Source organism: Rhinopithecus bieti, unplaced genomic scaffold (assembly GCF_001698545.2).
Source record: "Rhinopithecus bieti isolate Rb0 unplaced genomic scaffold, ASM169854v2 scaffold_12155, whole genome shotgun sequence".
NCBI lineage: Eukaryota > Metazoa > Chordata > Mammalia > Primates > Cercopithecidae > Rhinopithecus > Rhinopithecus bieti.
In genome coordinates this window covers 3,906,494-3,921,327 of record NW_016807423.1, presented here as the reverse complement: position 1 = coordinate 3,921,327, position 14,834 = coordinate 3,906,494, and the positions used below count along the sequence as shown (strand labels likewise).

The 14,834-nt window shown below is 44.5% G+C and overlaps 1 protein-coding gene across 8 annotated transcripts; it reads left to right on the top strand.

Annotated features, from left to right (window-relative positions):
- Positions 1-1,000: 1,000 nt before the first annotated feature.
- On the top strand, positions 1,001-9,437 carry CFAP144 (cilia and flagella associated protein 144). 8 transcript variants are annotated; one of them, XR_001887302.1, is made up of 5 exons: positions 1,001-1,175; positions 3,819-3,878; positions 5,888-6,115; positions 9,014-9,148; positions 9,252-9,347. XR_001887302.1 is itself a non-coding variant. In XM_017881953.1 (5 exons), exons 1-5 carry the CDS (start codon positions 1,043-1,045, stop codon positions 9,280-9,282), a joined length of 423 nt encoding a protein of 140 aa, XP_017737442.1. In that variant the 5' UTR covers positions 1,001-1,042; the 3' UTR covers positions 9,283-9,437. The 8 variants fall into 8 exon arrangements, 5 of the variants coding, with proteins under 5 accessions (XP_017737442.1, XP_017737444.1, XP_017737443.1 ...); XM_017881953.1 differs by lacking the exon at positions 9,014-9,148 and adding an exon at positions 8,749-8,843 and having other exon boundaries at positions 5,888-5,991; positions 9,252-9,437; XM_017881955.1 differs by having other exon boundaries at positions 5,888-5,991.
- The last annotated feature ends 5,397 nt before the right edge of the window (positions 9,438-14,834 follow it).

Sequence of the window (14,834 nt, the reverse complement as noted above, 5' to 3'; positions counted from 1 at the left end):
ATGGTCTCAGCTCACTGCAACCTCCACCTCCCAGGTTCCAGCGATTCTCCTGCCTCAGCCTCTCGAGTAGCTGGGATTACAGGCATGCGCCATCACGCCTAATTTTGTATTTTTAGTCGAGATGGGGTTTCACCATGTTGGTCAGGCTGGTCTCGAACTCCTGACCTCAGGTGATCCACCTGCCTCGGCCTCCCAAAGTGCTGGGATTACAGGCGTGAGCCACCGTGCCCGGCGATTCTTTTAAAATAAACTACATTATTTAAGGTATCTAGCAGACTCAAATTCATAGAAACAAAAAGTGAAATGACAGGGGCTGGAGAGAAGGGAAAACGGAAACGTTGTTTAATGGGTGTGAAAAAGTTCTGGAGATTGGTTTCACATAGTTTGAATATACTTAATACTACTGTACTGTAATACTTAAAAATGGCTAAGATGGTAAAATTATATTATGTGCATTTTTAACACAAACATTAAAAATAAACAAACTATAAATTCAGCAAGTTCCTTAATTAGGAAAGGTTTATTCTGTCAATATTATCACATTGGTAATCTTGGCCACAAGATTAACTTGGCCAGAACGTTCTCTCAGAGAGGAAACCTCCGGTTTTTTTGTGAGGTTTTGATTCTGGGCATCTGCTTTAAGGTGGGAGAGATTTCTGACTCCCTCCAAAAGCTTTTTTAGAAAATGATTGGCCAAGGTGAGGTCCAATCATCTGTCCCTTACCTCTTGGGTCTGCCCCTTGCCGGGAAACCCTTTCCTGGCGGTATCCAGGGGACCTTATAGTAACCAGACGGGGCCTGATATGTGAGTGCGGCGCCAGAAAAGGGCGGGGCGCGAACTAAGATCCCGACAGGCGGGCGCAGGGCGGGGCAATGCAGGCAGGGGAATGGGCTGGCCTAGTGAGACCCGCCCCGACCGGGCAGCACTACCAGAGCGCTGTTGCCTGGAGACCGCGGGACGCCGTTGCCTGGAGACAGCGGGGAAGCGCTGCCTGGAAACTGTAGAAGGCCCAGGCAAGACGGCGCGGGGCAGCCCAAGGCCATGGCGGGACACCCAAGAGAGAAGGTGATTCCAGATGAGGTCCATCAGAACCAGATCTTGCGGGAACTGTACCTCAAGGAGCTACGAACCCAGAAACTCTACACGCAGTATCACGTGAATCCCCTCCGCAAGAGTGAGAGGCACTGTGGGGTGGGGGAAGGGCGACAGCGGGAGGGCGTCCGGGAAGGAGCCCTCCGGGCTGCGGGAAGGGAACGCGGTCCCAGCAAAAACGCTTTCCCCAGCACCCGCCCCCTTTCCTAGATTTCAGGAACCATGACTTTGGAGAGGCCACATCATATCAGATGTATTCGCTGTATTAAAGTTCATGCGCAACACGATTAAACCTTTTCGTTGTAGAAGAAAAAAAAGGTTGTATAGCTTTTTATGATTTTATTTCTGAAATAATTATATTTTGCAGGCTGTTTGTGTTTAGTTTTTGTTTGTATTTTCGGTTTTAACAAGTGAAAGGTTTTTCTTCAGGCTTCTTATATTGTCCTTCGGAAAGTTCCCGGTGTGCCCCCTGATAAAACAGCCCTACCCTCCACTCTTGTCTCTGTGCACCCTCCTTGGGCAGTTTGATCTGTCCTGTCACACCAGTTTCCCCTGAATGCCACTGGGTCTCAAATGGAGCTTCAGATGCACAGCCCAACCACCTCCCAGCTCCCCTTTCTGGACCACCCACAGGCACCTCACACCCAGCAGGAGGAAAGCCAGGCTCATCCCCACCTTTCCCACTCTCTGCTGCTCCAGAATACCCTGTCTCTGCAAAAGGCCCCGGATGATTCACTCTCATGATCAGGATCATTCACTCTCATCATCTAATGATCTCGTGATCATTAGAAGCCTCGGAGTCCTCCTCAAGGTCTCTCTCCCTCCCTCCACACACTTAAAAAAGGCACAAGTCCTGTTTATTAACATTCCTTTCCCCTCACCTACCTGTTCCTGCTTCAGTGAAAGACACTATCATGCATGTGGATTCCTCTCTGCCTCTGCTCAGGTACTTTCATGCTCTAAGTAACACCTCAAACAGCCTCTGCCTGCATCCTCATTCCTGAAGCCTCTGCAGGGCCCTAGTCCTTACCGCCTGGATTGGTCTGATGGGCTCCCAATCCCTTATTCTCTTTCCCTCCAAGCTGGCCCCTCCGACCAAACGCCTACACCCTTGCTAGCTTAGTGCTATGCTAGGAGGACAATTAGATCATATCAATCCTACCTAAAATCCTTCTCATAGCTTCTGAGGTAAAGTTTAAATCAATCCGGACATAAGGCGCGTTGGAACTGGCTCTGGTTCCTGCCAGCTTCATCCCATACTCCTCTCCCCGACTTTACCCTGCTCCTTTAAGAAATACTTTGGTGGCTACTCTGCACCAGCCATTGCTGATGAATCCCACACACACTCCTTTCCCCCTGCTGTTTCTAAATAAATGGAATTCCTAAATGCATCATGTCATTTCCCACTTTACCTGCATAAACATTGTTGCTTCTTCCTGAATGCCTTTCCCAACTCTGTGCCTAATAAGTAAAGTACACTTTGTTGCCCAGCTCTATAGAGAAAATGTACTGTCTTCACTTTCCTTCTAACTAACTTGGTTTTCTTCTGGAGCCCCCAACCACTAGTTTCAGGAAAGCAAATTAGCGTCGAAAGCCGTTCAAACTGGGTCCATTCCAACAATGGAAATAATCTCTTCAGGCAACCTTCATGCTTTCTGGGGAAAATGCTGTTTCCCAGCTCATGTCCCTTGAGCATGTGAGCCATTGGAATAAAGGGAGAAAATATTACAACTTGTATTGATTACTTTTATTTCTAAAGATAGAAATTTTCTTTGCTAATATACTGATAATAGTACATAAAAACTACAGAATTATACATATTTTAAGGGCGCATGCTCTAAAGTCCTTTTACTGATAGGAGTTTGAGACAAGCAGCTTGGAGACCACTGGTTTCTACTGGTGTCTGCTCATTTCCCATTACTCTCCATCTGGCTCACTCCACTGGAGCCCCTCTGGCTTTCTTGACGTTTCTCAAACTCCCCAGGCTCACACTCATATGCTTCCCACACACACAGCACATTCCCTCATTTCATTCAAAGCTCTGCTAATATGTATCTCCCTAGAGATACATCACCCACACCCCAGCCCCAGTGCCAACTCTCCATCCACGTAACCTGCTTTACTGTTCTCCATCACACTTACATTTGCCCAGTTGCCTGTCACCACAAATAGAGTAAAAGTTCAGGGGACACAGGAGCCAGCTCTGTCTTGTTTACAGCCTGTTCTTCAGTGCACAGTAATTACGAGCTGAGTGGATGAATGTGGGTGCTGCTCCTCTGTTACCATGCGCCCTCCTGGGCATAGATCACTGCCTGGCAAACCTCTTTGGCCTTCCCTATAGGCCAGCACTGTCCAAGAGAATTCATCAGTGATGAAAATGTTCTCTGTCTTGGCTGTAGTCAAAACTGTAGCCATTAACCGCATGTGGCTATTGAGCACTTGAAGTGTGACTAACGTGACTGAGGAACTGAACATCGTATTTAATTTTAGTTATTCAAATTCAAGGAGCCACATGTGGCTGATGACCACCATTCTGGGCAGTGCCACTCTAGACTGTCAGGTTCTTGAGGGCCTTATCCAATCATGTATTATCCTAGCACCCAGGATAATACCTGGCATGTACCAGTGCCAGATGGGTGCCCTGTTTAAGGTGGGTCTTAGAGAGGGCAGGGAATTCATGTTTTAGTCTGAACCTATGATGCCAATTTTTTTTCTTTTTTTCTAGTTCACACAATCACCAGGAAGCCCATGTCTTGGCATGATAACCTGGAGGAACCTGCAGATGGTAAGTCCTAGGGTTTGAAATGCCATTGAGATACAGCCCAGAGAGGCAGACTGGCTGGAGAGACCTCTCAGGGTAGTGATACCCTGGAGCACGCATCAGAGTCCTCTGCTTTGATCCTGGAAATGGGACTCATGCTAACCAAGCTCAGAAAAGATGGCTACTCAGTCTGTGGCAGATAGAATAAGAAATATTTTTTTTAAAAATTTAGTATAATTTTTAAAAGATGGACATATGCAACTATAACTGTCAAGCCAACTAGTGTTCCTACTGGCTTAACATTGCCTTCATTCATTCATCAGATATGTAAATGTTACAAGCACAAGTTCTGAAGCTGTACCAACTCAGTTCAAATCCTGGTTCTGCTACTCATTAACTGTAATATTGGGCAGGTTTTTCACCTCTCTTAGCCTATTTCTCAGGATTGATGTGAGGATTAGGCAAAACAATGCCAGTGCATAGAATAGTAGCTGGTACGTGTTCCTCAGGAAATATTAGTCCCATTGTTATTTTCATTATTAGGTAATCTCTATGCTAGGTCTGGGTTGGGGAGATCTCATAGCATAAGGAAGAAGAAGAGAAGTAGACTTGGAAATAAGTAGACAAGTAAAGAGGGACTATGACTGGTGTGAGAACAGCATAGGAAACAGGTGCCTCCATCAGGCAGTGGAGTTCTGGGAAGACCTCTTGGAGGAGGTGACCACAGGGTGAGATGGAGAAGACTGTGGAAGGACATTCCAAGTTCAATGGAAAATTACAGAAAGAGAAACAAAGCTACAAGTAGTTTGGCATGGCCACAACATACAGGTGGAGAAAGGGCCCTATTTGGGAGTGAGGGAGGAGAGAGATTTGGTGGAAAACCGCATCCCTCTTGGAAAGCTTTCCTTCTTCCCCTCTACCTTCTACGAGCAAACTTTGGTGAAGGACAGATGACTGTGGCTGGGATGGGAAGTAGGGGAGCAGAGGATCTCAGATCTTTATGAAGGAGGCAGACAAGTCAATAGACTAATAGAGAGGGCATCATCACAGGCAGTAAGGTGTTATCCGTAGTGTTCTCTCCTGACTAGGGTTAAGGGTGCAAGCTAAGAACCTGTAGCAGTAAGGAATACAACAGGAAATGAGGGTCCTGAAAGTCAGGCAGGAGTTAGCTGCCCTCTCCCTTACATTAAGGATGTGCCAGCCCAGTGTCAGTCCCTTGAATCACCTTCCTTCATTTCATTCCCAGCCATCTAGCTGAGATAGACATTTTCCTCCCATTTCACAGATGAGTGAAGTGTGGCCCAGAGAAGTGATGCCACCCAACAAGCCGGTACTAGCACTGACTCCAAAGCCCACGTTCATTCCATTGTCCGCCTGCCTGTCTCTGGTGGAGACTTGATAGGGCAGAAGAACTATGGAGCTGCAAATCCATCTGGTGTCGGCAGCCATACTTATTTCAGTACACAAAGAATTGACCTCACTTCTTACAAGCTTGCTCCTCACTCTCTGCTGTGCTGCACTGGCCAAACTTGCTCATGCCTCGGGGTCTTTGCTCTTGCTGCCTGCGGTGTGCTCTTCCTCTGCCTCTTCCAGGGCTGGCTCCTGCTTGTCAACCAGAGAGGCTTCTCTCGCTGCCCCCTCTACAGCAGCTGCTCTTGCCTGCACATGACCCTTCACCTATTCCTTTCTTCACAGCGCATATCCCCGTCTGCCACCATCACGTCATTTTGTAAACCTGCATACTGTGTCCTCTGCCCCGTCTAGACCATGAGCTCTAGGAAAGCAGGGACCACACTGTCACTCAGCACTCTATGCCCAGCACCCAGAACCATACCTGGCATAGAGTTTGAGCTCACCACCATCTTTGTTGAAAAATGAGTGGAGAGACCAGACACCCTGGTCTCGAGGCTGAGGCAAACCTCCAAGGCCCAGATGCTCTACCTGAAAGGAACAATGTGGACGCAGGAAAGGGCACAGGACCAACCTCTGGTCCCAAAGCCTGACTCCTTCATAACTCATACCTCATCTCCCAGCCAGGTTTCTGAATCTCATTCACCATACTGCCCAGGGACCAAGGAAGAAGTACCCAGAGACACAGACTGAAAACCAGGAAGTTGGATGGGACTTAGAGCCCTTGGTAAGCGTGGCTCCTTCCTCAGGAAACACGAGGAAACACAGCGGCAATGTAGGTGGTGACTGTAGAATAAGAGCAGGGGGCTAGACATGCCTGGGCTTGAACCTGGCTACCTCTTACCAGCTGGGTAAGTTACTAAGCTCTCTTATGACTCAGTTTAATTGTTGTAAAATGGAGCTAATACAGCTAATACCTATCTCAAAAGCTTGTTATGAGGATGAAACTAGGTGATATTTGTGCAGTACCTGGAACAGGGTCTGGCACATGATAAACACTGTGTCTTTAAATAAAGGTACTGACGACAGACACCTGAGTCAACTCCATCAGCTATCAGCAAGGTGGTCTTGGGTGTGCCACTCAATATCTCTGAGTTCTGCTTCCTTATCCATAAAAAATGGATATGTGACTGGACGTAGTGGCTCATGCCTGTAATCCCAGCACTTTGGGAAGCCAAGGCAGGTGGATCACCTGAGGTCAGGAGTTCGAGACCAGCCTGGCCAACATGGCGAAACCCCATCTTTACTAAAAATACAAAAATTGGCTGGGTGTGGTGTCTCATGCTTGTAGTCTCATCTACTGGGGAGGCTGAAGCAGGCGAATCACTTGAACCCAGGAGGTGGAGGTTGCAGTGAGCCAAGATCATGCCACTGCACTCCAGCCTGGGTGACAGAGTAAGACTCTTTCTAAAAAATATATATATTAATTTTAAAATATATAAATAAATAACATTTTAAAATTAAAAAATTTCAAAATTAAAACAAAATACATAGAAAATGGACATATGAGTAAGGATCCTCTCCTTGTTTGATTGGAAAGGCACAATTAGCCACTTTGGCACACAATCACCCTAAGGAATACAGCGCTTCTGTTTTTAAGGGAGAAATGTGCAATATGGAATAGACAAGTCAAAGAAATTTCTGCCACACAAGTCTTTAAATCTGCTTATGTTTTGATCATGCAGAAGGTTTTCATTTTAAGTCATCAAATATACAACCAATTTTCATTATGGTTTCTGGGTTTTGTGCCTTGCTTAGTAAAACCTTCAACACCTACATTATCAAGCAACTATTCTGTATTTTTCCCTAACTTTTTTTTATTCTTCTTCTCTCTCTTTTTTTTTTTTGTGTATATATATATATATACACACACACACACAAAATATGTACATATATATGTATATATACACATGTATGTATACATATATACACACCTACAAGGAGGGACTTGGTACAAAAGGAGAGGTATGGTTAGAGAGCTGGAGAAGATAAACACTCAAAGAGGAAGAGGAGGTGGGGAGATCTAACATCACGAATAAGAGAAAAGTGTTAAAATATGTATTCAGTGACAGTTATTGAATATAAATATGAATAACAGGCCAATATTCAATGACTGTTAAAAACCAGAAGGAATGGTACTGGAAGTGCTAGTGGAAAAAAATAAATTTTAAATTTAAAAACCAGAAAGAAGACTTTTCAAGTGGGGAAACTACTGTGAAAGGCATAGGCACCACTATGGGGTTCTGCAGTGAGGGAGGGAGAGAGACTGGCCTCAACTCTGATTATAGCATGGGCAAGTGCGACTGTGTAGCCAAGGAACAAGGTGGGGGTCAGTGATGGAAAAATACTAGGAGGAAACATCAGGGGTAGGGGTAGATTCTGGCTAACTTCCACCTAACAGGGTGCTTGCTGAAGGCAGGCTAGCAGGATTAGACATCCCCTAGAGAGTGGTGGAGGATGAGGAACCCAATCAGATATCAAGGGTGATCAGATATGAAAGGTGGGGGGGTTCTGGTTAAATCACCTTAGCAGGATTTTTGCTAGAATTGGACAATGCAGAGGAAATGGAAATCCCAACATCAGACCTGGTTGAAAAGTAGTTCAGGGAGCCTCAATAGAGTTTGCTCAAGGAAAAAATCTTTGCTAGGGAGAAGAAAGGTTGTGAAGAAAGGAGTGTTGGCATGAAGACAGAAATCAGCCAAGATAGATCATGAAGCAACTTAGAAAAATAGCACAAAGCACAAGTAAATTAATTCACCATTCTTCATTTTGTTAAAGAGTAAAGACAGGCCAGGCACGCTGGCTCACACCTGTAATCCCAGCACTTTGGGAGGTCGAGGCGGGTGGATCACAAGGTCAGGAGATCAAGACCATCCTGGCTAATACGGTGAAACCCCGTCTCTACTAAAAATACAAAAAATTAGCCAGGTGCAGTGGCGGGCGCCTATAGTCCCAGCTACTGGGGAGGCTGAGGCAGGAGAATGACGTGAACCCGGGAGGTGGAGCTTGCAGTGAGCCAAGATAGCACCACTGCAGTCCTGCCTGGGATAAAGAGCAAGGCTCTGTCTCAAAAAAAAAAAAAAAAAGTAAAGACCTGGCTCACACAAGTACAAAGTGTGCCTGTGGAGATGTTGCATCTTTGACCCTCCAGGACATCTCATGCAGGCTTACGATGGCAGGAAGGACAAGTGTGGCCTGCCCTGCTCAGACCTTCGTAGGCTCTGCAGATCACAGATGGCAAGTGTCTCCAGATCAGTGAGCACTCTGGAGCTGCAAAGGGTCTGCAAATATTCCATGCTGTTCATTATTATAAACCTGGGGACAATGCCATCAGAGGCCACTGTTAGCATAGTAAGAAAGTGTACCTTAAAAACCATTAGATGCAGGTGCTGTGCAACTGGAAGAGGTAATTAAGTTGGAGCTTCAGAGTGAAGTAGTTGGGGCTTGATCAGCAGCAACTGGAAGCTCCTTTCTCCCCTGGCAGGGCTTCACCTTGGATAGACAAGATACCTCCAACCTCAGTATTGGGACACTGGCAAAGCCAGACTCAAGGACCATCACTCAGCCTCTCATCTCCTGGTAACATTTTCTGGAAATACATTTTTAAAATTATTTGCACGGTGTAACTTCTATAAGATCGATGTGTCGGAGTGCCAACTATTACTCAGGTTCTATGTGACTCTTTCAACAAATTCATTCTTTCAGCAAATATGCATTGAATACCTAGTGTGCACTGGGTCTTGCTCTAGGTGCTGAGGATACTGTGGCCTCCAAGTCAGGCAGTGGGACAGGGAAGACCACAACTGTGCATAGGTTATTCTCCTCTGATCTCACAACCTTTTTGATGTGCATGTGGTCATCTCCATTCCACAATGCAGCCACAGGTCAGGAGGGTGAAGCCTGATATAAGCCAAGTCCATTGACTCCAAACCCAGGTGCTCCTGCATCCTCACAGACTTCTTCCTGATTCTGCATCCTCCTTTCTAGGTCAACCCAGAACGCCATGACCGCAGGCTGAATTACTTCAGGGTCTGCAGTGACATCACTCTGTACAAGGCTAAAACATGGGGCCTAGGAGATGATCGCCACAAGTAGCATCCCAGCAGAGGAGCCCATCTGTGGATCTAATGCCCTAAGTGTGCACAGCCCAGAGAAATAAAATATTACTTTAAAGTCAAGTCTCACTTTTCTCATTTCTGGCTGAGTCCACTGGTTGAAATCCTTGTGTGGTAAAGTAAAGTGAGAAATCAGATAAAAATGGTGGGCTAATTGCACACAATCATCTGCTCTGCCCTCCTAATACTAATAAAGGATCACAAAGGGATACAAAACCCACCACTGAGGGAATGGAAGGAAAATGTTACCAATAGAAAAAAACTGGAAGAGTGTTCAGGAGATAGAAAGCTGATGGAGGAGATGGCAGGAATCACAAAATGCACGCTGATGGAATGCCTCTGAGCACAGGGTTTCCAGAACTCTAGACAGAGGTTCAGGACTCTGAGACAGAGTGGGGTGTGAAGCAGAGAACTGAAATTGGATGTGGGTAGGGGTAATCCCACCCCCACACACACCAGGAGCCAGGTTTATAACATCTCCCCCGCGCTGGAGGATGGGAGGTTATTCTTGGGGGAAGAGGAGAAGCCCAGGGCTCAGGGATACTAAAACACAAGGCATGAGTCAGCCATGGAGCTGAAAACAATCTGTGAAAATCTACAAAAAGGAGGCTGAACCCCTAGCCCAGGTGCCCACACATATACTACATTTTTACCCTAGGTTTGAAGATGGAGTGTTCCCCTCTGGAAAATAATGAAACTTCTCTAGAGACCCCCACATAGTACCATTTGAGAGACTTTTAAGGAAAGAAGCAGGGAAGTCAGTTTCCTTTCCCCCTTCCTGCTACGAACCATTCCTCCTGGACCTCATCCTGTTGAGCTACCACCTGCTTCAGAGTTGTAGCCACCTCAGCTTCTGCTCAGCCTCTGCAGCCAGTGTGCCACCTCTGCAGGGTCATGTGGGCCACAGATCTCTCCAGGGTGACCAAATGACTGGGTGGGGCTGTGTTAGCAGAAATCTGGTCTCCTGGATCCCCAGCTGCTGCACGTCCCTGAGGAAAGTGTGGAGGGCCCAAGGCATCCAATACCATCTCTTCCTCAAGGAGCCTTAGCTTCTTAAAGAGGATGCCAAGGAGGGGAAGGGTCAGAAGGAAGTCCAAGGAATCTTTACAGAAGGGCCAGCAGGTAAGGAAAGTAATCTAGGAACTGATCATAAAGATGTCATTGAGCTAGGCACTGAGGTTCAAAAAAAAAAAAGGGGGGGGGGGTGGGGGGGAGAAATGAAATCAAAGAGGCAACTCATGAGATAATGGAGCAGGCAAATGAAAAGAAGTGTGCTGCCACTGAAGCCTCAAATGATGAGTTCCAGAAAGTTAGACTTGTTCCCAGCTGCCATCAAGCTAGATAGATCCTTTGTTGGCCATACGCCAAGGGAGTTGTCTTTGTAAAGCCGCAGAAGCCAATGTTGCCATCCTAAGTTGCTATTTAAACCATAGAAAACCAGAACATGAGCATTTTGGCTTTTTTTTCTTTAACTAGGAAGTATAAAAACTTAGAGAAAATAAAACTAATATCTAAATTTTAATATATAGTGATCACTTTGGCTTTTTCTTTGGCCTAAGCGGATAAAGAAGAGACTGTTAAAGATCCCTTATTCCTGAGTGAGGGGAATGCATCTAATGACAAGAAATCATTGCTCATTATTTAAAAGAGTTAGGTATGTTTTGTCTTAGGATCTTGATTTTGTTTTAATTCTTTGTTTTGAGAAGAAGGCCATGGACCCTGCAATATGTAATAGGATTTGGTTAAGGAAGGAAACCCCGAGGGCAAGTCTCAGCAGATTCGCCCCATTTTGTATCACAGAAGCCCATATTAAATTCAGAGTACATTGATGGGGAGCAGTGGAATCCTGCACTGTGATTCAAGGTAAGATACTTGTAAATGCTGCATATAATCTTGGTACTGTTTTTTAAAATGCAAATGAAATACTGTGCATTGTTTTTATATCAGAGTAGAACAGGTTCATTTTCCTTTACATGTCTGTTTGAAATTGCTTTTCCATGAGCACATGCATAATTCTTATGTATCCACTCTGCTTGTTTTCAATGTTCTTTTAAAATTTTTGTTGGGCTAAAAAGAGCCTTTTCTTTGGTATCATCATAGCTACCATCATCTATAGCAAAACTGCATATCTAGTACTGGAAGTAGTTCAACCAGCAATGTAGTAGGTAATATACAGGATAATGATCAGATATAATTTCTGATTGGCCAGAAGAGTTAGTTTACATGTATGCAGTTGAGGTCCAATGACTTCCAATTAAAGATCTTAGGCCTGGCGCGGTGGCTTGCACCTGTAATCCCAGAACTTTGGGAGGCCAAGGCAGGCAGATCACCTGAGGTCAGGAGTTCGAGACCAGCCTGGCCACCATGGTGAAACACCATCTCTACTAAAACTACAAAAATTAGCAGGGCTTGGTGGTGGGTACCTGTAATCCTGCTACTTGGGAGGCTGAGGCAGGAGAATCACTTGAACCCAGAAGGCGGAGATCGCAGTAAGCCAAGATCACGCCATTGCACTCCAGCCTGGGTGACAGAGTGAAACTCTGTCTCAAAAAATAAAAAACAAACAAACAACAACAAAAAAAATCTTGTACCAAAAGATTCTGGAACATTATTTGACATCTAGTCTTCAATGTGAAAAAGGTACCTCTTATAATTACACTTGAATTAATCTTCATGAATATTTAAATTTTCAGAACAGCATAAAAAGTGGATTCGTTGATATGCAGAAAGGTGAGTCTAGTTTTATGATCCAGTGTAAATTATAAAATAGACTAAATGCCTGAATGTTTTCATCACGAGGCTGTGCTCTGAAAGCAATCAATATGCTCCTGCAAAGAGAGCAACCACATTTTCTGCTTTCATCTCCTTCCCAACTCTGCCCAAAAAACAGAAAGCTGTTACTTTGTATACTCATCTAAAAAAGCATATATAGTCAGTCTTCATTTTGCACAATAGTGCAGGACTACAAAAATGTCCTGCTTGCTGAAACTATGCAAAGCGATCTTAATCATCATTGGGGAAAATTACAATTGTTCCGTGCCCTTTAAAGAAAAATTGTCCAAAAGTCCTTTTAAAAAGTATGAATCTGGCCAGGTGCAGTGGTTCATGCCTGCAATCCTAGCACTTTGAGAGACCAAGGTGGGCAGATCACAAGGTCAGGAGATCGAGACCATCTTGGCTAACACGGTGAAACCCTGTCTCTACTAAAAATACAAAAAATTAGCCAGGCGTGGTGGCAGGCGCCTGTAGTCCCAGCTACTCGGGAGGCTGAGGCAGGAGAATGGCAAGAACCCGGGAGGCGGAGCTTGTGGTGAGCCGAGATCGCACCACTGCACTCCAGTCTGGGCGACAGAGCGAGACTCTGTCTCAAAAAAAAAACAGAAAAGAAAAGAAAAGAAAAAAAAAAGAAAAGAAAAGTATGAATCTTTAAGCCTTAAAACGAAAACTAAACAATGAAAAAAAATTGTGTGAAAGTATTAAAAACTCTGTTCAATGCGTAACAAAATTAAAATAGTAATATTTAGTAGATTAACTTTAAAACAGTAGAAACATTGAGAATCAAGTGCTTTATTTCTGTATGAAAAACCATGCTTGTCTTCTTTTTTCCCTTCTATAACTTACAATATAGAACAAGCATCTTTTCCGTGCTTTGGCAAATTGTCTTTACTCCTTTCTAAGTTTGGATTTAGTTCCAACATTTTATCACTTGATCTTCCAATGTCATTACATATCTCCAAGAGTCGCTTTAATGTGAAGTTTTTCACTAGTGTCACTCCCTGGAGACATCTTCATCCTTTCCATCTCTTTCCTCATTTGTAAGTTTGCCTTCACAAGGTTTCTCTGGCTGTATATCTAGTCTCTAGAATGGCAACAGTATTCACAGTCCAGTATCAGCTATTTCATCTACAATTCCATTTGCGTTGCACTCAAATTTTACTTCTAGTCTCACCATTAAAAAAAAAAAATTTTTTTTTTCTTTTTTAGTTTTTTGAGACAGGTTCTCACTCTATCACCCAGACTGGAGTGCAGTGGCACAAACATGGCTCACTGCAGCCTCAAACTCCCAAGCACAAGATATTCTCCCACCTCAGCCTCCTCAGTAGCTGGGACAAGTGCATACCACCAATGCCTGGCCAATTAAAAAAAAAAAAATTTTTTTTTTTGAGATGGAGTCTCAGTCTGTCGCCCAGGCTGGAGTGCAGTGGTGCCATCTCAGCTCACTGCAAGCTCTGCCTCCCGGGTTCACGCCATTCTCCTGCCTCAGCCTCCTGAATAGCTGGGACTACAGGTATCCACCACCACGCCCAGCTAATTTTTTGTATTTTTAGTAGAGACAGGGTTTCACTGTGTTAGCCTGAATGGTCTCAATCTCCTGACCTCGTGATCTGCCCGCCTCGGCCTCCCGAAGTGCTGGGATTACAGGCATGAGCCACCATGCCCAGCCAAAAATTTTTTGTAGAGAGGTCTCACTGTGTTTCCCAGGCTGGTCTCAAACTCCTGGGCTCAGATGGCCTCCCAAAGTGCTAGGATTACAGGCGTGAGTCACTGTGCCCTATCATTTTTTGTTTCTTTGGTGTACATTAATCCTTGGTGGTCAATTCCCTCTCAACTCTATAAAATGCATGAGTTTATTGCTAAAGACAGAGGCAACACAACTACACACTTTGCTGTGTGTGTGTGTGAAATGAATAACAGATGCAGTGGCTGATCTTGGACAGACTTTGAAAGAAGTGAGGGTCATTAGTTTTCATGCATCTGTCATTTATGGAGTGATTTGTGGACTAAAGAGCTAGCGGCGACTATTTCTACTTTATGCAATTACTCAGTTATTACTTTGGTAACTGAAATGTGAATATTGTTGGTGAGAAACTTATTTAATTACATCGTGATAACTGAATTCTTGCATATTAGAATCTGTACTGGGGATTCCTAGGTTCCTACTTATTTTTCAAGGAATGGAATTGTATTTATTTTAAAGCAATATGAAGGAGGCTGAGTGCAGTGGCTCACACCTGTATTCCCAGCACTCTGTGATGCCGAGGCAGGATTGCCTAAGCCCAGGAGTTTGAGAACAGCCTAGGCAGTAGAGCAAGACCCTGTCCCTACAAAAAATTAAAAAAAAAAAAAACCTAGCCAGGCATTGTGGCATGCACCTGTAGTCCCAGCTACTTGGGAGGCTGAGGCAGGAGGATTCCTTGAGCCCACGAGTTTGAGGCTACAGTGAGCTATGATCATATCACTGTAATCCAGCATGGGCAACAGAGTAAGACCCTGCTTTTACAAAATAAAAAGAAGACATAATGCTACCTGCACCTTGAACATCCTTTATTTTGAGGGTTAGAATGGTAGAAGTGATGTAAATGAGTTCTACAAAGGATATTTCTAAAATTAAGGAAAGTGATTCCACATGTAAATCTTTGCTCTATAATAAATAAAAAAGAAAACACCAAGGAAG

Excerpts from the sequence above, each read along its gene's own strand:
- CFAP144 (XM_017881953.1), top strand. The coding sequence starts at position 1,043 with ATGGCGGGACACCCAAGAGAGAAGGTGATTCCAGATGAGGTCCATCAG. Across the intron at positions 3,879-5,887 it reads CCTGGAGGAACCTGCAGATG|CCAGGTTTCTGAATCTCATT; the intron begins GTAAGTCCTAGG and ends CTCATCTCCCAG. Across the intron at positions 5,992-8,748 it reads GATGGGACTTAGAGCCCTTG|GGCTTCACCTTGGATAGACA; the intron begins GTAAGCGTGGCT and ends CTCCCCTGGCAG.